The 23,634-nt window shown below is 37.9% G+C and overlaps 1 protein-coding gene across 6 annotated transcripts in view; it reads left to right on the top strand.

The window, feature by feature from the left end:
- tbck (TBC1 domain containing kinase) overlaps nucleotides 1-23,634 on the top strand; it is a 51,986-nt gene that overhangs the window by 24,437 nt on the left and 3,915 nt on the right. For 2 of the 6 annotated variants that reach the window (XM_028596079.1, XM_028596052.1), the window contains 2 exons: nucleotides 1,640-1,812; nucleotides 1,985-2,075. In XM_028596079.1, coding sequence (XP_028451880.1) covers nucleotides 1,640-1,812; nucleotide 1,985 — 174 coding nt within the window. In that variant the 3' untranslated portion in view covers nucleotides 1,986-2,075. Of the gene's footprint in view, nucleotides 1-1,639; nucleotides 1,813-1,984; nucleotides 2,439-17,469; nucleotides 17,634-19,751; nucleotides 19,912-23,634 lie in introns of those variants that run through there. The other 4 variants (XM_028596035.1, XM_028596061.1, XM_028596044.1 and 1 more) reach the window with 4 other exon arrangements.

Below are 23,634 nucleotides of genomic sequence, written 5' to 3'. Positions count from 1 at the left end.
GCTCTTTAACAGAATTGGCTGCCTTGGAATGCCCAGCTGAGCCCAGGGCTTGTTAAAACTGCTATCAATCTCCTGTTCCTCATTCCTACTACCTCTTTTAGCTGGAGGAGTGATTGCATGCAGCATTCGTCGCCCTAGGGAGGGAAAGAGTTTCCCTGAATTGCCTGTGAGCCTGTCGGTGAGGAATCTCAGACCACCAGTGTGTTTTTCACTGGAATGAACCTTGTAACTGAGTCTGTGAGGTCCTAGCCCATGAGAGCTGACAACCCCCTAACCTTGACGCTGCTGTGGGACATAAAATGGGGGGAAAGATATATCTCTTATATAATCCACTTGAGCCTGGGCCAGGTGCTGGTCATACCAAGGAGCACTCATTAGGTTGACTTTCTTATTATCCACGGAAAAGGGGAATGAAAGAGGGTGGTTGTCAGTGCGAAAGACTGAAGAAAAGAATTCCTAATTTACCCAAATCCTCGGCTAATCCAGCGAGTCCCTGTTCCCTAATCCTCTCTATTCTCAATGCGAGAAGCAGGAAAAGGATGGATACTGCTGGAGAGGCATTAGGGGAAGGAGAAGAAAATGTTGCTTTGCACTAAAAACTTATTTTGATACAAGAGCTCAGATGAGGGACAGCAGCTAAACAATGGCCACTTATTATCTCGAAGAGCTACTGGCACTGCTGGATGACTATTTAGGATTATTAATGGCAGAAAATTGCCAAGGTCAAGCTGCTCACTTCGGCAACTAAACCTACCACACTCCATTTAGGCTACATAATCCTGTATGCTTTATGTCTGATTCAAGTGAGGGAATCGCATTCGTATTCATTAATTCTATTATCTCACAGCAGTTGAATCATTTGTGCAAGTAAAATTATGTCAGTGGTAAATGAAAATCCAGAGATTAGCAGCATACTCTCTGTTGTAAATTTTATTTTGGTTTTAAGTGAAATGACTTGACAACTATTCAATGGGATGCCATTACATTCTGCACAGGCAATACTGTTCCCCTCAGGATGAATTGTAATTAATTTAGTGGTCCTCTGAGTTTTTATCTAGTGCCACCATCAGGTCAAAATGTTTATTTGTCCAATACTTTGGTTTATTAGCAAATACCTGCAGAAAAAATGCAACTCTTATCAGCTTCAGCTGTACTTTGTGTTTAGCTTGCTAACACACTAAACTAAGATAGTGAATAATCAAACAATATACCTGCTTAACTTCAGAATGTTAGCATTGTTGTTGTTAGCATGTTAGCTCAAACCACTGCTGTGCCTAATTGCAGCCTCACAGAGGTGCTAGCTTGGCATAGCATTGTCTTGTAATGTAAAAAGCTGCTGTCTTCATCAAAGGCTGCTAATTCCCAAATTTCTTTGATAATTACTAGGTTTTCTGATGTATAAAATATCCATGTTTGAATGCTTAGTTGGCTTAGTTTAAAAAAAAAAAAAAAAAAAAAATGGTTGTTTTTAGTGATTACACTGGGTGTAGGTTAAGAAAAGCAATTCATTAATAGAAGTGGTATTAGGGCTGCTCTATTGATTTTGACTTTGCTCATAGGTTATGATTAATATCACAACTGGCATACATCATTGGCAAGTGACTTTCATATATTTTCTCTTGTCTTTCTTGTTGCACAGAAATTGACATTGAGCGCTGTGTTCGTGAATCCATCAACCTCTTCTGCTGGACTCCAAAGAGCGCTACTTATCGACAGCATGCTCAGCCACCAAAGCCCGCTGGTGACAACGGCTTTGGGAAAGCAGCAACATACTATTCGTCTGACTACCAGGACATGGCCAAGACAGACCTGGTGAGTTTTACTCAACACACACACACACACACACACACACACACACACACACACACACACACACACACACACACACACACACACACAATGAATGCAGTCTCCTTTTATTCATCCTCTGTTGTGTGCTGTTACTTTTTATGTTATTTGTTGATTTATGCTGTACCCTTTATAGAGTACAAGGTATCTGAGGTAATGAGCTGTCTCTTTCAACACACTCAGACTATTCAAGGCCTCAACGAGACACAACACAGAGACGGAGTGAGAAAGGAGTTTTTACGGGAATTAAATTCACCATAACCTATTCGCTGGTGATGTGCTGTAGAAAAATCTATATCTTAACAAACAAGTGATGACGCAATTGATAATGCATTGCATTTAAACTTGATCATTGATAACGGGGTAATGTTTTGGTAATTTTGAAGGTATTAAGAAAAATGAAAGTATCTTGGTCATATTGTGGTTTCATTTGATGTCATGGAATACTGATTTTCAGGGAAAATGTCTCAAGGGAATAATGGGGCAGTAAATACAGGTTAACAATCTGCTCAAAATACAATGTTAAATATTTTTTTTTAGGGCTGTCAGCTCAGGCCGAGCATAACGCGTTAATTTTTTCGCATGCCACTATTTATTAATTTATCTTACACTTCACTCGGCTTCGTGTCGTGCCTAACAGGCTACTATTTTGACCCCTTTGCCGCACCTTTACTTATCATCAAGCTGCCATACTTCGTAACAACTCCTGCTGCTGCAGGCATGATGGAGAAAGCAGCAACACAATTCTGAATGGCGCATTTTATTTTCCAAAACTCCCGGACAGGTCGAAAGCCATATGCACATTGTGTAAAGCCAAATTAAAATATCACCGAAGCACGTCAAGCTTGAGCTACCACCTACGAGCTATAGTACAGTTAACGTGACTCAGGTTGATGCTAGTGGGCTCAGGCAAAGCACTATTTTGAGAGTGCTACTCGCCAACCTGTTGATGAAACCAAATCCCCAAAAATTACTACAGCTCTTGCGAAATGGGTGGCAACTAACTGCAGACCTGTCAGCATCGTAGAAGATCACGCACACACAGCCTGTACTGCACGGAGAAAGCAGCCCAACTGGAACTGCTGCAAAGTGCAAACGTTGTCTCATTAACCAGTGATCACTGGAGGTCAGTGAGTAATCCAAATTATTTAGAAGTTACTGCACACTATATTGACTCTGGTAACTAGGGTTTGGATACCGAAATGCGGTGCCAATCAAGATACACTGGTAAGAATTGCTTTCCATTGTTAATATGTACTAAAAAACAGTCCTGAAATGCAAAATGATAGAATTTTTATCATGTGATAAAAACATGCGATTAATTGCGATTAACTATAGAAATTCAGCGATTAATCGCGATTAAAAAATTAATCGTTTGACAGCCCTATTTTTTTTTTCTCAGCAACAATTCTATATTAAGTTAAGGTATTAATTAGATGAAAAATAGGTAATAGTGGGGTAATAACAGGGTCATATGCTTTAGGGCCGAACGATTAATCGTTTTCAAATCAAAATCGCGATTCGAAAGAATGGGATTAGCTAATCGTGAAGACCGTGATTAATCGACTGTGCAATATTTAGTTGAATGTTTGGTGTAACATTTGGTTTAACATTTTTTATTCCTCTTCTTATTATATTTACAGATTTTTCATAAGTTAAGTGCTAGAATGTTACATATCACAGATTGTTAACAGAAATGTCCTATTTTCAGTGGATTTTTCATTTAAAAAAAGTTATTTAACATGATCGTAGAAGGTGCAATATGTAGATGCTGCTATTGAATTTAGGCGTGTCAGTAATTTCAGTTTACAGGAAAATACTAACATTTTTTATTGAAATTTGTTTTTTATTATTATAACTTTAGCTTTTGTAATAAATGTTCTGTTTGACTGTTCAGTGTTTCATGCTTATTAAAAGATAAACACTTATTGCTGGCAATTCATATTCTGATCCTTGCATAATAATATAGAGCAGTTTTGATGGTGTTTCATGTTATAATGCTCCATATTTATCTGTAAAAACAAAATCGCCATTTCTGGCAGAAAAATCGCAATTAGATTTTTTCCACAAATCATTCAGCCCTAATAAGCTTGTTAATATTGGGGTAATTTGTATTCTAATACTCAAAGTAATAGTAAAAACTAATCAATAATTACCAAAAAATAATGCTGAAATTCTATTATAATTTTAGTTTTAAGGTAATGCTGTCAAAATTCAATTTTAAATGCAGCGATGACTGGTTTGAATGAATATGAATCAATCAAATCAGCCTATGATTATCAATAAACAACTAATTGGTCTAGTATGGTATTTTTTATTTCTATTCAATGATACATCTAGAGCATGTATTTTGTGTTTACATAGTCAGTATGAGCAATCTGTAAAACAAGGCTGCAGGATCTTTTCTTCATCTTATTCAGTGCCATCCATACAGATTGGTACTGTACACACGTGATTGGTGATTTATAAAAGGTGTATTAATGTGTATCATCAGCAGCTGATTTTAGGTTGTGATCTCTTCAGGCTGTTGCCATCCATCCATTTATTCTACTCTGAGGTTATAAATTCTTGCTACTTACACCCTCTTTCTGATTTGCACAAATAGTGACTCACATCACCCAACACCATTTCTTTTCACTTATCAACACCTGATTGTAGAGCAGCACGGTGACTCCAGTAGGAATGTTGAGCTGTATTGATTTTTCATGTTAGAATGAGTTCCTCAGGAATTAAAAGTTAGTTTAATGCCCGATACAGTACATGACAAACTCTGTCTTTAATTCCCGAAGTGGCCAAATATTGATTTGTATTAAAATGCATTAATACAAAAAATAAAGTAAAACTTTATTTATGTAGCACTTTTTAAAATATGGTTACAAAATGCTTTGCAATAAACAAAATACATTACATTAAATTAGATTCATTTGACAGATGCTTTTGTCCAAAGCAAAGTTAATTTAACTTCCATAGCAGCAAGTGCGATTCTAAGACCATCCCTCATAAGATACAGATATACAGTACGTGTCCAGATATATGTGCAATTGCAAAAATGTATTTAAAAAAAACAGCATAAAAGGTGTCGATACTTAGTTCTGAGAAGTGTTTACTGATGTGATGCTGTCTTTCACGTAGGCCTTTTGTCTTTGTTTAGTTTTTGTGGCGCATCCCTGTTTGCCTTTTCACACCTGAATGCATCTTGTCCAGAAAGCTCCCAAACACTCTTGTCAGCTCCTATCTGCTGTGTGCCCAAGTGATTGCTGTAATCTCTCTGGTTCAGCCGAAGCCGAATGAGAAATGGGTAGGTGGTGGCATTGATCCATTGCCACATCTATCTGCACCACACCTCTTCTTCAGAAAACATTCAGGCACTCTCGTCACTGGACTGACCACAGACACACACATAAAGTACACACAACACTAATTGTACAGTATAACTGCAGAGAAGAAATCCAGAATTTAGCAATCTAAATGTTAATCTAGGAATTCTTTGCTTATTACTATAGACTGTACAATATTAATGGACAAAGCATCCGGTTCGGCAAAGTGCTGCAAATGCGGAAGTGCCTTAAACCTGCATTCCAGCAGGGGGCGACATGTGCAGTTGCAAAAGGAGTTCGGTTTTTGTAGAAGTCTATGAGAAAGTGACCCACTTCTCACTTGATTTATTACCTCAGTAAACATTTTCATAGTGAGTTTATGGTCTCAATCGCTAGTTTTAAGTCTTCTGCAACACAGAATGATGTTCATTTCATGGTCTGGTTGATTTTAAAATCGGCAATAAAGCAGGGGGTGTTTTAGGGTGTGTCTATGATGTGATTGCCAGTGAAAGTGTGTAACGTAACGTAGAGTGTAAGGGCTCCTTCCTCACTCCTCCCTCTTGTCTAAAATCGTCACATCCGCAACCAGGATGGCTGCGCCCATGGCAAACTCGACAACTCCTAGCAGATCTCCACAAACCAATGGGTAATGTCAGACATGCTTTGTCCATTAATATTATACAGTCTATACTTATTACACTTTATTTCGCGTGTCGGCAAAGTTTGAAGAGCCGAAGTGAAGTCTTCTGCTAACAGTTTGTATGGTGTATGACGTGCTGCAAGAGTAAAAGTGAAGACGGTGGTAAAATAAAATGAAAGGTTATGGTATGGGCTGGTTTAGGGTTTAAGTCACATCTGACAACTTGCAGTCTCTTGCCTCTGTAAGATCAATCAGAAAATAGTGCCTCATGAAAACCCACAATCAGCATAAACTGACTTGCTATCAGAGCATGTGAGCTATCTTTGAACAGCCAATGTTACTAGTTTTGGTGCCATACAGTTCAGTATCTAATAGTATCTTCTGATAAAACCTTAGCACCAACTACTGTATGTTGCCATATGTTCAATATAGGTCCATCTTCAAAAAGTAAAAAAGTCTTATGTAGTCCAGTGTTAATCTTACGATTGTTTCACCTTAAAAATAACAACATTGTAATCCAAATTAACACTTATTTTGAAATGTATTTACAGTTAACTCTTCTGGGCCAATCTGTGTTTTTGAATGACATAACAAAGATGTTACAAGAGTGTGCTTGTGTCTATTTTTTTACTTAAGGCCTCAGAAGTCTGGGTTAGACAAATTGCATATCCTCCAAAGTTAGTCTTTTTATTACCAAATTACCTAATTCGGTTTCCCCGTACTAAGATGTGGAGGGACCGCACCACACCAAGGGAATTTTGTAATAAAAAGGCTGTGACTTGGAAGATTCACTTGATTTGAATAACTCAGAGTGCTGAAGCCTCAGATTAGCTTTAACAAGGACTGGGAGTTATGGCCCTCATCCCTTTTTTCACTTTGAAATTGCTTTAAGAAGGGATCTCCTTAGGGCCACAAGGTGTTCCACCAAGTGGCACATGAGGTCATTTCTGCCAGTGGCCATCAAACATTTTAACTCATCCACACCAGTGGCGGTTCTACATTGAATTACACCCTGGTCGAGAACCCCTTCGAGCACCGCCCCCCCAAAAAATAAAATAAATATATATCCAACATTGCCAAAAGACAATGAACACAGTTCTGCACAAAATATGACAGTATAAGTTATTAGAACTTAAATAAATATACACTATATACATAAATGTGCCAAAAATATTCCGATATATGTATATCAGAATTAATTTTGCTTTTTTATTAAGGGAAAAAAATTCCACTAATTAACCCTGAAAAAGCACACCTGTGAAGTGAAAACCATTTCAGGTGACTACCTCATGAAGCTCATTGAGAGAACACCAAGGGTTTGCAGAGTTATCAAAAAAAGCAAAGGGTGGCTACTTTGAAGAATCTAAAATATAAGACATGTTTTCAGTTATTTCACACTTTTTTGTTAGGTACATAATTCCATATGTGTTCATTCATAGTTTTGATGCCTTCAGTGAGAATCTACAATGTAAATAGTCATGAAAATAAAGAAACACATTGAATGAGAAGGTGTGTCCAAACTTTTGGCCTGTACTGTATGAAACCGGACAATAGCCTATGTAAACCCCCAAAATCATAAGTTGCCTTATTTCTATGTGCCTCTGAAGCAGACCTGTGCGTTGTTTTAGTGTCCACTCTCTCTGTAAAAATAGAGATGAGCAGCGTGGCTTCCGTGGTTTGTGCAGCTTCAGGTTTATAAAGGACGCGCTCTGCTGTGGGCATTCTGCGGTTTTCCACCTCTGATGTAAAGCAGCGTACAGCCACTTCCCTAGCTAAACTTTGTGTCATTCAGAGACAGACCAGAGTCTCAAACGGGGCTCTGTCTGTCAGGTCTGAGATCTACCATATCAGCAGAGCAACCACGTAATGCACAGCAGACTATGGTGCAGGTAGATTATTTTCTGAAATATAGTGACTGTATTCTTGTAATTTCCTATTATCACATTATCTTTCTCAAAATATCACAACTCCTCCAAATCACAGAGAACACAGATATATTTTGAATGTGCACAAAGTTTTGGATATGAGCAGAAATCTTGCTCAAACACATCTGAAATATTACAGTCCAGGGGTTTATTAATTCATTAAAATGAATTCATGTATCATTGAGGTGAAAAATTGTCATGTCCAATTGTCATACTCGCATATTTATAGCGATCAAGAACGTAAAAATTGGCCGGAATTCTCCTTTTAAGGAGGTTTCTTCCCAACAAAAGACGCAAAAGAGGAGGGAAGAGTAATTTATGCCTAGGCTACATGTGTGCTGACTCAGATATAATTCGAAAAGTCGATCTACAGGAGAATAAATAGTTAAAAGCAATACAGAATGCCTGAGAGCCTTACTGCAAAATATTCCATTATGTTTTTATTTTTTGAATTGTCCCGTTTCCCTTTACATAAAGATATTTTCAGCATAAATTGATTCAGAAAAAGGTAGAAATGGGTGCATAAACATTTTATAAAAAGTTTTTAACGCTAAAAACATTTCCGACCCCTCAGCATCATAACTTGCCACACAGATCTGGAAACAAAACCTTAGAATTTGGGTTGCCAGGCCAGTTATGATTAGGCCAAATGTTGGTGCTATCAAACCAACATCTACAAACTGGGTAGCTAAAATGAACATACACTGGTTATTAACAAGCTGGGCAAGCCAATTGCTGTTTTGCTATATATATATATATATATATATATATATATATATATATATATATTTTTTATTTTATTTTTTTTATTTATTTATTTTTTTTGTATATTTAAATGGGTCCAGGCTAAGCCCAGAACCTCCTCAAGTCCTAGAAATGCCCCTGACTAATTCCATTAGAGTATTGCTTTATACAGTCTATACAGATCTCTGCCAAGGCCATGCACTCTCTTGCATTGAGACCTAAAGTGAAAAATAATTTGTGTATCCACCCTGTGATTCGGATCCGCTCCAAAATGTTATGGGTTCTTCCTTTGCCCATGCTACACAATTTAGTTCAAGGTCAAGTTTATTGTCCTAAGCTGTTGAAATACAATGTGTCTTGGCACTCTCTCAGCACCAGTCAATAAGTAACAATTATAAATAACATTTAAAAACATCCAAGCACAGTTAACATAGTAACTAAGCTCAGACCTCAGTCCTCCTTCCTGTTGTACTATAATTCAGTAGCCTTATTACCTGGGGGTAAAAACTACCCCTGAAACATGATGTGCACATTTAAGCAAGTTTCATGAAAATCGGACCAGTAGTATTTCCGCAATCCTGCTGACAAACAGACCGACAACAAGCCTAACTTGTCTTAGGTAATCAATAAGCCCATGTTCAGTCCAATGAACTGTCTTCTTCTTTTAGGCATTACATAACACAAATGTCTTTACACATTTAAAATAAAGGATTCAGTAACTTTATGTATTATTGGTTTAATACTACATGTATTGAATCATTTGGGGGGGAAAAAATCATTTTAAAGCAATAACATCGTATCACAATACAAATCCACTAATTGTCATTAAGCGTTAATGTGAAATGCCCAGACATATCTGTAGACTGTGAATAAAGACAAACTAGAAGAAAAGCAAATTCAGTGAATCCTTAATGGACAGAAAATCTTTATTTTCTCCCCCTCTCCCAACATTTAATATAAGCTATCCATTCCAGATTAAACTCCTGATAGTACATTGCATTACACAACAAGTTTATTTATCAATTTGTCGATTTCAGTTTCCGTAATAACGGTTGTGTATGATGAAATCTTACAACCACATACAAAGGTTTCAAAATCAGATTTTGTAACATTTCTGTAGTGAAATAACACTTAATGTCACACACATGGGTTTATGCCACATGTCAAATGAGAGTTCATAACAAAATAACATAGTATGTTACCCTGTAATATTTGATACCCTAATGAGTACTTTCGTTTTCAACTTACAGTATTATGTTAATTATACATAATTATATTATAGTTTATAGTTTATATATTATAGTTATGTCTAATATGTAATTGTTGTTGTTGAGACTATGTCACAGAGGTGTTGAATTACCTTTGAGTCTGTAGTTAGTGGTGTTATTGGATTGCAGTGCATTGCATTGGAAGATGTATCTACAGCAATTAGAGAGGGACAAAATATTGGGTATACTACATACACAAAATATCAGGCAGCTGCACTAACACTCTCTGAGGTATTTTATCAACAGTGAGTGCACAAAAGACTGTGACCTCCTTAGGGCCAGTATGGACAATAGGAATGATTACATTCAGCAAAACCTGTTAATGTCCATATGCGCACCTAACTATTGTTTTAGGACAGACTTACAGTATCCTACAGTATCCTTTAGGTTAAAATGTAATTAAAAAATCCAATATATATAAAAATAAATATGCTGTAATAAAGCACCATACAATACTCACTGTTACTGTTGACATGTAGAACAGTCATATGGCCAATTTTCTTTAGTTCTCTACAATGTAGTGACTTCCCAAAAATATTGTTATGGCTGACACTGTACTGATGCATATGCTGTAGGTTTGTGCTAAATGCTTGCCTATCGCCCCTCTCTCTGGTAAGAGCAGGAGGCTTTGTCAGCAGATTCTCAGATTTCGTAGTAAACAGACATTCATCTCACTGGACAGCTGCTGTCCACTCAGCTTGGTCTGAGTGAGTGAATTGGAGAAAACAGGCTCTCCTTTTCCTTTCTCTCAGCCACTAATAAGACGGTGTAAACATAGCAAAACAAATACAAAAGTGTGATTAATTAAATCGACTGTCTCATAAATTTTTGACATGAATTTAGTTTGTCTCCAGTTAGTTAATCAAGTTCGGTAGTCTCCCTCTTTCTCAAATGTTTCATTGATAATGGCGCAGATTTGTGCACGACTGTTTGCAAGTCAGTAACCATGCTCTGTGGCAGCCAAAATGTCGCAGAATTTGGGCAACTGTAATGTACTGTGCATAAAGAGGATGGTGTTACTATTGTCTAGAAAGTTATGCTCAACATTAGTAGCTTTGAGAAATTTAAAATAAACTAAATGTGATACAGTGCACAGGAAGCCAGTGTCATTTGCCATGGATGAGCAGGTGTTTTTCTCACTGTCATCTAACAGCTGGCAGAGCCCGTATTTCATATTGGGCGAGTGAATGTCCACGAGTAAACAGGAATGGATCTTGCTTCCAGTTGTTCAGGACTTGTGCACCACATGTACCCATGAACATGTAAAACTGTGAGCGACTAGAGTATTCCCAATTAAGTAGGGTTACATATTCCAGATGTTTTGTGAATGTGTAACTAAGTCTTCACTTACTAAGACACAATCACACAAATACCTCTATAATGTACAGTATATGATGCAATCTAAAACAAAATCTCTGCAATAAATTGTAGCATTTGGAAACTTATTATATAAAGTTTTGTTGACAATATGACATGTTTCAACCATTAGAAACATTTCTCAATATAACCCATTATACAAATGGCCCTAGAGTTTACTGAAAGCATCTCACATTGACTTGATGTCAACAGAAACGTGTAAGACTTATAACCTATTAGAAACCTATAAGCTTCACAAAGATAGGATTTATTTCAGGGCTGTTGTAAAGTTTTGGATTGCAATACATGTTACCTTCAGCCCCCGGTTTTATTTCATATTATAAAAGCTCAATCACAAGTAAAGTGCAGAGTTGCTTATGGCACACTAATGCAGCATTACTGTATATTTCAGCCACTCAGTTGACAAAGGGCATGTCTTTTGTCAGCAAAAATAGAGATGAATTTTCATTAGAAATCCTTCATGTTTGAGCAATATTGTTAACTGTTGTGTGGCCATAATACAAACAGGAAGTTTATGAAAAGCTGGTAGGATTCTTGACTTTTAAATCTTCCTTTGTGGAAGTTTGTATGTGTGTGTTTATGTGTGAGGCCGCGGTGAGAGGTATTTGTTGTCAGCATTTTTCTCAGATCATGGCCTCAATTATGCTCGTCTTCTCTTTGTCTGACTGCAACACTCCCCTTTGTTGATTAGCACACTGAAAATATTCAGCCAAGCAACTGAGCCCGTTCAGCTCTATGGAGATGTCTAAAGTCCTTATATCCAAAGTCATAAACAATGCAACCATGTTGGTTCAAAGGTCCACAGCTTAGCACTGTTAGTTGTGTCAAACAACAGAGTAGAACCACTGCTCCTACATGATGAATCAGCCGATTGCTGCAATTGGTTTCCTTCCAACTAACCTGTAGGTTTTTTTAATAATTCGTCAAGATCAATGACATTCTGTGATGAAAGCTTGTAACATAGCTGAAGACCTTCCACATAAATGTTCTAACAGTTTATTAGTTAGTTATGTTTTAATGATGTGTAGAGAAACAAATAGCATTAGTGGGTTGTCAAAACAACTGCTTGTCTGTTCTGTTGTGTATCTTGTGCTTGAAAGGCATTTTTACTCTTGTAAGTAATCCTTTAAAAGCATTCCTTAAAGGCAGATTGATTAACCCACTCTTCAATTTTCACCACTTTTTGTATTTTTGTTGTTCATTTAGACAAATGCAGATAATGTACACCGCTCCCAAAGACCATTGAACAGTAGACTGGAGTTAGCATTTATTTATCAGTAAGGACCAGTTCTTCTTGTGTTCTCTCTTATGCTTTGTCCCCTATGTTTACTCATTAGATTTAGTAACTCCCTGCATGAGACAAGCAAATTGTATTTTATTTTAACCAGCATCTAGTACACTACTGATTTATGCACACACATGAAAACTGCCTTGGAGTACATCTAGACGAGGGGAAACACATAGGCCCTCTACAAGAAGGATACTTATTATACCAGTTCGTGGTGGGTTAGCGCAATCTTCTATACTTCTGTGCTGGAGGAGCATGAGGGCGAGAGATGCTAACAAGCTAGTTAGGAAGGCCAGCTCAGTGATGGGAGGAGGACTTGAGCTGGACCCTCTGGAGGTGATGACAGAGAAGAGGATGCTGTCCAAGTCGTCCCCCAGCCCTTCCACGGCATGCTGGTTGAGAAGAGGAGCGTCTTCAGCTAAAGAGTCTTACCAAGGTGTTCCACCAAGCGGCAGAGGAGGTCATTCCTAACAGTGGCCATCAAATATTTTAACTCATCCACAATTCTTGTCATAGAATGGACATCAGGGAGGCTGCTTAGGTCCTTCTGGACTCACTCACTGTAACTGGACTCACTATTACATTCTTTGAGTCTCGCATTGCAAGACCTTCCTCCACAGCGCTGCGGAGAAGGGTCTGGCTAGTCCACACAGCATTCCGGGATGAGAGAAAAACTTACTCTGGTTTATTGGCATTTCTTCAAACCAATCACAATCGACCTGGGCAGCGCTAAGCACCAGACGGAGCCACGGTATTCTCTGTAACTCTGGCACCAGAGTTAAAGAGAATGTAGTCTAATACAATAGGCCTACATGTTTTGTACATTTGTACATATAACTTATGACCTCCATTTTGCGCATCCTTTCTGCACACTGTATGCATGCACATGTTTAAAGGGCATACTTCTTTTTTTTTTTACTTTTTAATTTAACTTACTGTATATTAGTACTTTGTTTTGATATTTGATTCCTTTGCACTATTCTTTGTTCAATGTGGTTTCGTTCATGGACTGCTGCTGTGACATGAATCTCTCTTTGGGGATAAATAACGTCTAACAAATTCCAGCTTGCATGTTTTTACAGTGACAGTATGTAAAACGTTCTTATGTGAAGGTGTCAAATTAAAAATGTATTTAACTTACTTACCATCTACCAGGTCATTTTATCTATCACTGGAGCATGTTAACTGATCTCTGTGGTTAAACAAAGATTAAATCCTAGATGCACACGGTTTTCTTTCAGCCTTGTACAGTAGTTGGAGCTTAAATGCACTGAAGTTACAGCGGGAAAATACGTATTGAATGCGTCAACATTTTTCTCAGTAAAGATATTTCTGATGGGGTTATCGGCATGAACTTTTTACCAGATAACCGCTAACCACCCAAGTAATCCACACATGCAAATATATCAAAACAAATAAGTCCATAAATTAAGTTGTGTGTAATAAATTGAAATGACACAGGGAAAAAATATTGAACACACGTGCTGAAATTAATTTAATACTTTGTAAAAAAGCTTAAAGACGCCTCCTGTATGAAGAAACTAGTCGCACACATTGCTCAGCTGTGATTTTTGCCCATTCTTCCACACAGATGGTCTTCAAATCTTGAAGGTTCTGGGGGCATCTTCTCTGAACCTCTTCTTTCCAGAGGTTTTCAATTGGATTCAAGTCAGGTGATTGACTGGACCATTCTAACAGCTTGATTTTCTTTCTCTGAAACCAATTCAGAGTTTCCTCCTTCCTTGTGTTTGGGATGATTGTCTTGCTGAAATGTCCACCCTCGTTTCATCCTGGTGGATGGCAGCAGATTCTTATCAAGAATGTCATGGTACATTTCTCCATTCATCCTTCCTTTATATGAAGTCTGCCAGTGCCAGATGCTGAAAAACAGCCCCACACCATGATGCTCCCACCTCCAAACTTCACTGTTGGTATGGTGTTTTTAGGGTGATGTGCAGTGCCATTTCTCCTCCAAAAATGGTGTATGCTATGACAGCCAAAGAGTTCAATTTTGGTCTCATCTGACCAGATTATATTCTCCCAGTATGTCATTGGCTTGTCCAGATGTTGTGCAGCAAAATTTAAGCAAGCTTCCCCATGCCTTTTCTTGAGCAGTGGTGTGTTGTGTGGTGTGCGTGCATAGATGGCGGTTGAGTGCATAATTTATTTTCTTTGAAACAACTGTACCTGCTTCTTCCAGGTCTTTCTGAAGATCTTCGCGAGTGGTCCTTGGTTCTTCGACAACTCTAAGTATTTTATGGACTCCTCTGTCAGAAATCTTGTGAGAAGCACCTGGTCGTGGCCGGTTAATGGTGAAATTATGTTCTTTCCACTTCCGGATAATGGCCCCAACAGTGCTCACTGGAACTTTCAGAAGTTTAGATATTCGTCTGTAACCAATGCCATCCGTATGTTTTTCTACAATAAGCTTGTGAAGGTCTTGGGACAGCTCTTTGCTTTTACCCATCATAAAATGCTTCTTGAGTGACATCTTGGTAATGAGAAACCTTTTTATAGGCCATCAATTTGGACTAATCCAGTTGATATTAATTTGCACTAATAGGGCGCAGGATTGCTTCCTAAATACTGACAGATTTCAGCTGGTTTATTGGCTTCCCATGCCTTTTTACACCCCTTTTTCTTCATGTGTTCAATATTTATTCCCATTATCATTCCACTTTATTACACATAACTTTTGTCATGGACATACATGTTTTGATATCTTTGTATGTGTGGATTACTTGGGTTGTTACTGACATCTGGTGAACATTTCATTCCAATAGCCCCATCGGAAATATATTTACTGGGAAAAATGTTGACGCATTCAATACTTATTTCCCCCGCTATATGTGTTTTCAACAACTTGCTGCTTACATTTTGCTCATTTCAACTTTTTTAAATAAAGGGCCATCTGATCTCTCAAAATGTTTATTGAGATAACAACGATGAAACAAAAATCAAATCCTTCCTTATGCTCTATCTTTCACATAATTTGAAATAATTGTGTATATTTGCTGTAGGCTATAGTTAATTTGTTTGAAAAAGATGTAGAGAGCCCAACAGAGAGCACACCCCTACACGTTGAGGCAAGATGCATCACTACAATTTCCTGGTGGAAACCTTGATATTGTAATGCGTTTCTAATATCATAAATAGAAACACCTTTCAATAAAATGCTGTTTTATATTCCACCAAAACAAAGTATCAAAACCCTGATTCAAAACACAACTTGTGATAAGCTGAACAAAAACTTAACATTATGTGTATGGTAGTATTTATTGCAGGGCTGATTTTGCATCAAATAGATACAGGTGTTTTTATTTTTCTGTTCACTCATTTACTTTACATTTGTAAAAGATGAGTGACTTTCGTTGCAACAAACCAAATTGTTGGTCATGGCAGTTAGACATTATGAATATGTAGATCATAGCTCTGCTTCTGCAATGCACCTCTCCTCAAATCTCTTCTCTTTTCCCATTCTGAATCTGTGTTGGTGCAGCAGAGTAAAGCTGCACCCTTTTATTCATACAAATTATTACTATAGAGAATTGAGACAGATTTGGCTATAGTCACAGTTGAAATCAGATACCCATTGAAATAATCAGGCTATGAATATTTATTAGAATCAGAAACAAAAACCCAATTGTTTGAGAAAATTTGAAAGATGAAATGGAACTACAGTAAGTGTAGCTCTTGTCAGGGTGATCAAAAACTAATAATACCTGTATTTAAAGGTAGGCCTACTTGCTGAGGTGGACAGTGCACAGAATTGTTTATTAAATCCTGGACTCACAGATGTTACTGACTTATTCACTGTTGCGTGAACGGATTGTTCAGCTAGCCAGTGGATTTAACTACTTTCAAACATTTTATGTGTGGTGCAGTTTTGGCACTTACCATACTCAACATGCAGTTAGCCTGTCTCTGCTCTGTTAATGGCTTTCACACAGTGTGCTGAAACTCATAGATAATGCTGTTAGTATTTCTACCCTATTTGATTTGCATATGAATGAATATACTAAGCGGCAGACTGCTTAATGACCACAATACATTTGTTTGTTGGTTGTTTTTTTTTTTTAAAGGAAAAAATCTGTCAGCATCGTCATTTCTTTTCACATTTTATGCTTTAAATGATTTCAGGGAATTTGGGAATTATAGCGGTATTACACTTGCTCACCATTGCAGAGACCAGGCTTCAGTCCCCTGCTATGCCTCTGTGCTTTAATGAACCCATTTGGCAGCGCACGTTGAAACTGGCAAAGGACCGTGTTCTGGTCACTGCTGCTGGTTGTCTGTGGTGCTCTCTGAGCTGTTGTACTGTTTTTATGGTAATACAGTACAGGCCAAAAGTTTGGACACACCTTCTCATTCAATGTGTTTCTTTATTTTCATGACTATTTACATTGTAGATTCTCACTGAAGGCATCAAAACTATGAATGAACACATATGGAATTATGTACTTAACAAAAAAGTGTGAAATAACTGAAAACATGTCTTATATTTTAGATTATTCAAAGTAGCCACCCTTTGCTTTTTTTGATAACTCTGCAAACCCTTGGTGTTCTCTCGAGCTTCATGAGGTAGTCACCTGAAATGGTTTTCAATTCACAGGTGGGCTTTGTCAGGGTTAATTAGTGGAATTTTGTCCCTTATTAATAAAAAAGCAAAGGGTGGCTACTTTAAAGAATCTAAAATATAAGTCATGTTTTCAGTTATTTCACACTTTTTTGTTAAGTACATAATTCCATATGTGTTCATCGATAGTTTTGATGCCTTCAGTGTGAATTTACAATGTAAATAGTCATGAAAATAAAAAGGAAACGCATTGAATTAGAAAGTGTGTGCAAACCTTTGGCCTGTACTGTACATCATTTTATTTTCCTGGTTTTAAGGTAGCAATAATATCCAACCTGCCACTATTCTTTCTGTTTCTTTTGTGTCCATTTACAATGATTACTAATTCAAATTCCATTATTCAAATTACATTCACAGATTATCTGAAAGCCCACACTTCCCTTTTCTCTCTCTTCGTCTGATCTCCTGTTACTTCCTTTCTTGTAGTCTCGGGAGCCTCTGGCGCTGTGCGACCTGAAAGCAGAAGTATCCCCGAGGATCTCGGCCGAGGACTTAATCGACCTCTGTGAGCTGTCATTGGCCGGGCCCACCAAAAGGACCAAAGTTGGAAGGCCAAAAATCATTGCTGTCGACATCCGCAGTGTAGAAGAGTATCCTTACCAATTCTCTGTAGCTAGGAAATTTACCTGCCAGTCCCATGAAAGTCCCTATAATGGTGGCATTTTAACATTCAAATGCATTGCACAATCTTTCTCTGCTGAGGCACATCAGGAAGCCATGCACACAGACTTGATCTTGTTTGAACAACCTTGGATTGTGTCTAACAAAGCAAAGACAACACATGTAAGATAAAGTTGTTTTGAGCAGAATTTACTTCAGCAAACCTGCTTCAACTTGAACCTTTCTGTTACTTAAGCTCTATAAATCTTGCATTCTACACCTTAACTTATGGAAGCCCTGAGATGGAAGTGAGGAAAAAGATTCTGGTGGTCCATGATCTAAACTTTCCTGTGTTTGTTTATAACTTCAGAACAGGTGAAAAAAAAAATGTTGGTTTGGTGGACTTTGGTGCACTGGAAGGCTAAGTGAAAAGCTGTCTGTCAGGATGGAGGACGGAGAAAGAGATGCAACATTCATAGTGTTGCACTCTTTGTACACATTACAAGTGACCGAAAAAAGTGGTGTAAGGAATGAAAAAAGAGAGCTAGAGAGAAAAGACAAAAAAAAGGTGTGAGTGCGCTTGTAAATATACAGTAACCTGTGGGTGCTAGTAGAAGAATAATTGGACAATACATTTACTTCTTTACAAACACCTTTAAAAGAAATGTAACAAACGTTTGTTTGTCTTGTTCAAGCTAGTAGGTTGGAAGATAAAACAATACAAAACAGATTTTGAAATATAAGTATGAAACAGATGGAGTCAGTGGATTAAGATAAGACTACACACTACAACCCAGTGTCCATTGTGCGGTAGCCTCTCCGACAGTGATCTTCTACACTACACCTGGATGATATACAGATAGACTCCTCTGCTTTGAGTTTTATAGTTTTATATTTTGATGAGCGTGTCTCAAGGTTTAACAGGTTCTTTTAAGGTCAGAGTTCCACATCTTTGAGTGTATGCCAAATCTTTGTAAAAGCTATGATTGGTTTTTGCATACGGTTAAAGAGAACACACAGAAACACAATTTGCACACAGTAAGATTAAAAATGGAACAATTCTACCACTTGCCACATTCAATAGCATCTTTACCCATCTTTTTTGTTGCTTTTTTATGCTTTTGCATATGGGCAGTTTTAATTTATTACTAGGAATAAAACTCTGAACGGAAAACTCTGCCTGTACAAAATGCAAAGAACCCGAAGGAGTAATTCTCACCCTACAGATCAGTGGAATGGTAATTGTGTAAAGGTGGGTTAAAGAGCCATTTATCAGTAAGGATTAGTTGTTAGAGCAAGGATTTTGAAATGGCAGTTCCTTTTAGCCAATGGAGCCTCCTGCTAGTTGGAGGCTCCTCAGGCTAACCCACATGAACAAAAGGGATTTGACCACTTTCACAGGATTTAATAACCCTTTGTCACCTTTATTGTGATCTTGGCCAAAGCTATGTTGTGGGTGTCTGCGGTCACAAAAAGTGGATTATATTAAGACCTCTGTGGGGTTAATCAGGACAATCTAGATTTAGATGTCTAGGTACCTGGTGGTTTTTCTCTGCTGTAAAACAACTGGCATGTGCTTCTTGTAATTCCAAGGTTTAATGTACCACAATGGAATTTGTCAGCTTGTGGATTATACACTGCATTATGTAACATACTGACTCTATATGTTCTTGTGGCAGCTGATATGATTTAGTGAACATAGTCATTTGAGCAAGAAAGAAGCACCACTTGTCGTAAGATATGTAGCAATAATGTCAATACACTCTCAGAAATAGGTCAACCTCCTTTTTCTCAACAGTTATTACTCCATTACATACCACTCTGGGGTTGTTCACTGTCCTTGTGCTGATACTAATTCTGTTTTTCCAGCAAATCCCCCACTAAGACCCACTCTTTTCTTTTCTCATATCTCTTATTCAGTTCTCTAATTAGGGTATAATTTAACTGACTTGATATTGTTTAATACAGTCTATTGTATCCATGTTGACCAAGGATATTATCGTTACTTATAACTGTAGGGAGAAAAACAAAACAAGGTTCTTTGGCCTTGGTCCCAGGCAGGTGCCGTACCTGTTCAAAGCTGTGCTCTTTAACCACACCACCTCCAGCTTCAGCAGAGGCCATATTTCAGGCAGCATCAACATTCCCTTCAGCACAGCGTTCAGCCCTGATGGTGAGCTGGTGCAGTGTCCTTCAACAGGAATACTCCAGAACTACAGAGGACGTGTCATTGTGATCATTAGCCACCCCATGAAAAGTGCTGCTATGGTGAGAAAACACACACACACACACACACGCAGTTTCATTTTGCCAGGAATTTCTAAAGCAGTGTTTGTTTGGAATCATCCTGATTTTTATCCGATTTCAAAATTTTCATGTGAAATTACTCCCCAACACTATCACAACTCAGTGTTTCACAATCCAAATGTACCATAATTACCAAGAAAACTATTCCGCTTTCACCATCAACACCCAATAGCGTTCACCAATGTATGTAACCAATTTTATTTTGTAATATATTTTCTGTTTTTGAAATATTTTTTACAATAAATATTTTCAGTCCCAAGACACAAACAGGAGAGACAGGATTTTATAGTTTGCTCCGCCAAGGAGGTCATGTTTTCGGCTCGGTTTGTTTGTCTGTCAGCAGAATAACAGAAAAACTTCTTGCCCCGATTTTCATTAAACTTGGTGGAAGGGGGTAGCATGGGCCAAGGAAAAACCTAAACCTTTTGTTAACATTGCTATACAGGGCATTTGTGCTGCATTCATGTGGTGTCAGGATATTCTGAAAAATAAGGTTCTAACCAGGAAAATTCACACTGCATTAACATTGTGAGAGAGGACATGCCTTGGCAGATGTCTGCGCTCTCTGAGTAGTTATATAGTGTTATCATTTGGACTTTTTACATTCATAGATTACCTGGAAACACACCTTGATGTATGACTATCCTCATTGAGACCATAGGATGTATATGAGACAGATGGGCTATCAGCCACAGACAGGAAACAACAAAACAATGAAAGAGTATCAGTGAGTAAAGTTGAAGGCCAGAAGAAACGATAAAGATTTACATAGGAGATAACGTTTATGGTGTGATTGTTCTCTTCTCAGTAAATTTTTATCAGTTGTGCTTGTTTAACGGCGGGGAAACAAAGGGTCCATGCTCCTGGCACATGGTTCAAACACACACACACACACACACACACACACATGCACACACACACTATTTCATTTTCCCATGATTCCCGATTAAATGGACAGTATGCAGAGTTATAATGGACCGTGTGACGTGTGTAGAGGTGTGTGGGGTTATTTTGCAGCAGCTTGGTGTCATTTGAATGTAATTTAATGAAGGTTAACACAGTGGGTGTCCATGCGTAATGGCACTGCGCTTTAGTGCCGCACTTCTCAAATCAAAGGCTGCAGATTTATTTAAATATCTGTCCTGATGCCTTCAAACGGCTGCAGGGTTGGTAGTGAAGCTAGCAAGATTTGAAAATATCATCTCCTCGGGGCTCCGACCCCCACACAGATGTGCACGAGCACCACTGCTTCAGAGCAGGGCGGAGAGAAAGTACCGCAATTTAACTTCATGTCTCATTCGCCGCAAAGCAAACATCTTATATTATAATACCGAATGTTTAAAACAGACATGACTCCTGTTAGCAATGCGGCGATGACGCACATTAAGCTCGTACCAGGGCGGGGTAGAGTACGCGCTGCCGGGCAAGGAGGCATTTCATTGGTTCTTTCTAAGCGGACGGCGAGCCAGTGATTGGTAGACATTTTTACAGGATTATAGCAGCTACAGAAGACGGATCTTTTACACTCCTTTTTCATAGCCCATAAGTTATTTATTGCTGTCTGGGTGACCATTTCAAACTATATATAAAAAAGTGTACACTACCGGTCAAAGGTTTGGGGTCACTTAGAAATTTCCATTCCAGACAGAATACCAGCAGAGATCAGTTGCATTGTTTTTTTTAATCAGGGCAGCAGTTTTCAGATTACATTATGTGCTTACATAATTGCAAAATGGTTCTCGACTGTTGTAGACAGAAGTGGCTGAAGAAATGCTTGAAATTCCATGCTTTTTGGTCTAAACGTCATACCCAAATTAAAAGTGGTACAGCTCCCATATACTTTGACACTTAGGGGTGTGCCTGATATCATTGGAAAGGAAACACTCAAGTTGTGTCAGGGTGATTCTAGGCCTTACTGACTAGAATGGAGATTTTTTATTTCTGTCCAAGTTATAAATCTGTAAAATTATTAAAATACACTGCTGTAAACACATCTGACAGGTGACAGACAACACAGCATTAGCCACGTCTCAGCTTACTACAGAAAAAAATTCAGAAGCTAAAAGACTCAAAAAAGGATTTTATATGAATTCTTTTCTACAAATATGTCTGTCGTTTTTTTTTATTTCTATTTGAAAAGTGCAAATAAAAAAGGCCAAAAACTAAAAAATACAACACTTCTCAAATACACAAACAAACCCACATCAATCACCTTTCCAATGATATCAGTCACACCCCTGAGTGTCAAAGTATATGGGAGCTGTACCACTTTTAATTTGGGTATGACGTTTAGACCAAAAAGCATGAATTTCAAGTGTTTCTTCAGCCACTTCTTTCTACAACAGTCGAGAACCCTTTTGCAATTATGTAAGCAAATAATGTAATCTGAAAACTGCTGCCCTGGTTAAAAAAAACAATACAACTGATCTCAGCAGGTAATGTGTCTGGAATGGAGTGGAATGGAAATTTCTAAGTGACCCCAAACTTTTGACCGGTAGTGTATATTGGAAATAGTTACCAACCCTGCCTTTATTGAACTGCAGGAGAAACTTTTCATACAGTCTAAAGCAGCCAATTTAAACCCATCTATTAGCTGGAGAGTGTTTAAGTAAAATAGTAATTAAAATAATTAGTCTTTAATGAAAATTGTAGTTAAAATAGTCAAATAGTAGTTTTTTGATTTATTGCCTTATTTCTTCGCTCTGCGCTCAGAATCAAAATACCACACAGACTAGCAAAATCAATGTCTAGTTCAGGAAAAAAACCAAGCTGTGTGAGCGCTGCTTGCACTGGTTGTTTCACCACTGTTAAAATAGGGTCCCTTGTCTTGTTAACATAAAAGATTTTGCAAAAACACTAATCCCCCATATTCAGACCTCTGTCTTGGAAAATCCACAGCAGTCTGGGGAAAACCCTGGAAATCCTGAGATAGCCATACATCTTTGTGTATTTGAAAAGACTTGCCTCAGGAAACAGTTACTCTGGTTGAGTTTTGCTTGGGTTTGACTACATTATATGTTTATAGGTCTAATGTACAGTATGGTAAAAACCTGTTGTGTCTTTGCCTCTTTTCTAAAACACACTAGAACCTTAGCCGAGGCTGAAACTGTATTTTACATAAATCATTGTCTTTGACATTTCAGTGCACAGAAATAACTTTGCTCGCTTCAGCGTAACAGAACTGAGAACTATATTGATCATTATAAATTCTCCTCTTGTGCTCTCTTTGGAATAAATTAGCCAAACTTAAATTTTAAAACTCAGCAGGGATACTGCTTCAGGCAATATCCCAATTTAGAAAAGATGTCCTCCTTCCATATGTTGGAAAGAAAGGTAGGAAAATAAGTAGTTCTCCTTAATTGAAGAGACAGTCCTGCATTTTTAGGGTGCAGCAGTAATATATCAGTTTCTAACCTGGTTGCAAAAACTCCAAAAAAGTAACAGTTACAAAGTGTTGGAAGAATGTGTCTGCAGTGAGACTGGAGTGTAAATAAAGCTGTTTGTGAACTGTATGTAATCAGCACGGGGCCATAGCTCTATTTGTGCAGTAATCATCATGTGCTTTAAGTTGAAGCATTAGTAAGAAATCAGGGTTGTTACACATGAAGTTTGATGATTGAGAGATCATCATCTTCATCATCACACAGTGTGATGACTATTCACCCCCACCCCCACCGCATTTAG

This window comes from Perca flavescens, chromosome 2 (assembly GCF_004354835.1).
Source record: "Perca flavescens isolate YP-PL-M2 chromosome 2, PFLA_1.0, whole genome shotgun sequence".
In the NCBI taxonomy this organism is placed as follows: Eukaryota; Metazoa; Chordata; class Actinopteri; order Perciformes; family Percidae; genus Perca; species Perca flavescens.
Note: the sequence above shows the minus strand (reverse complement) of the source record. Positions and strands in the feature narration are given on the sequence as shown.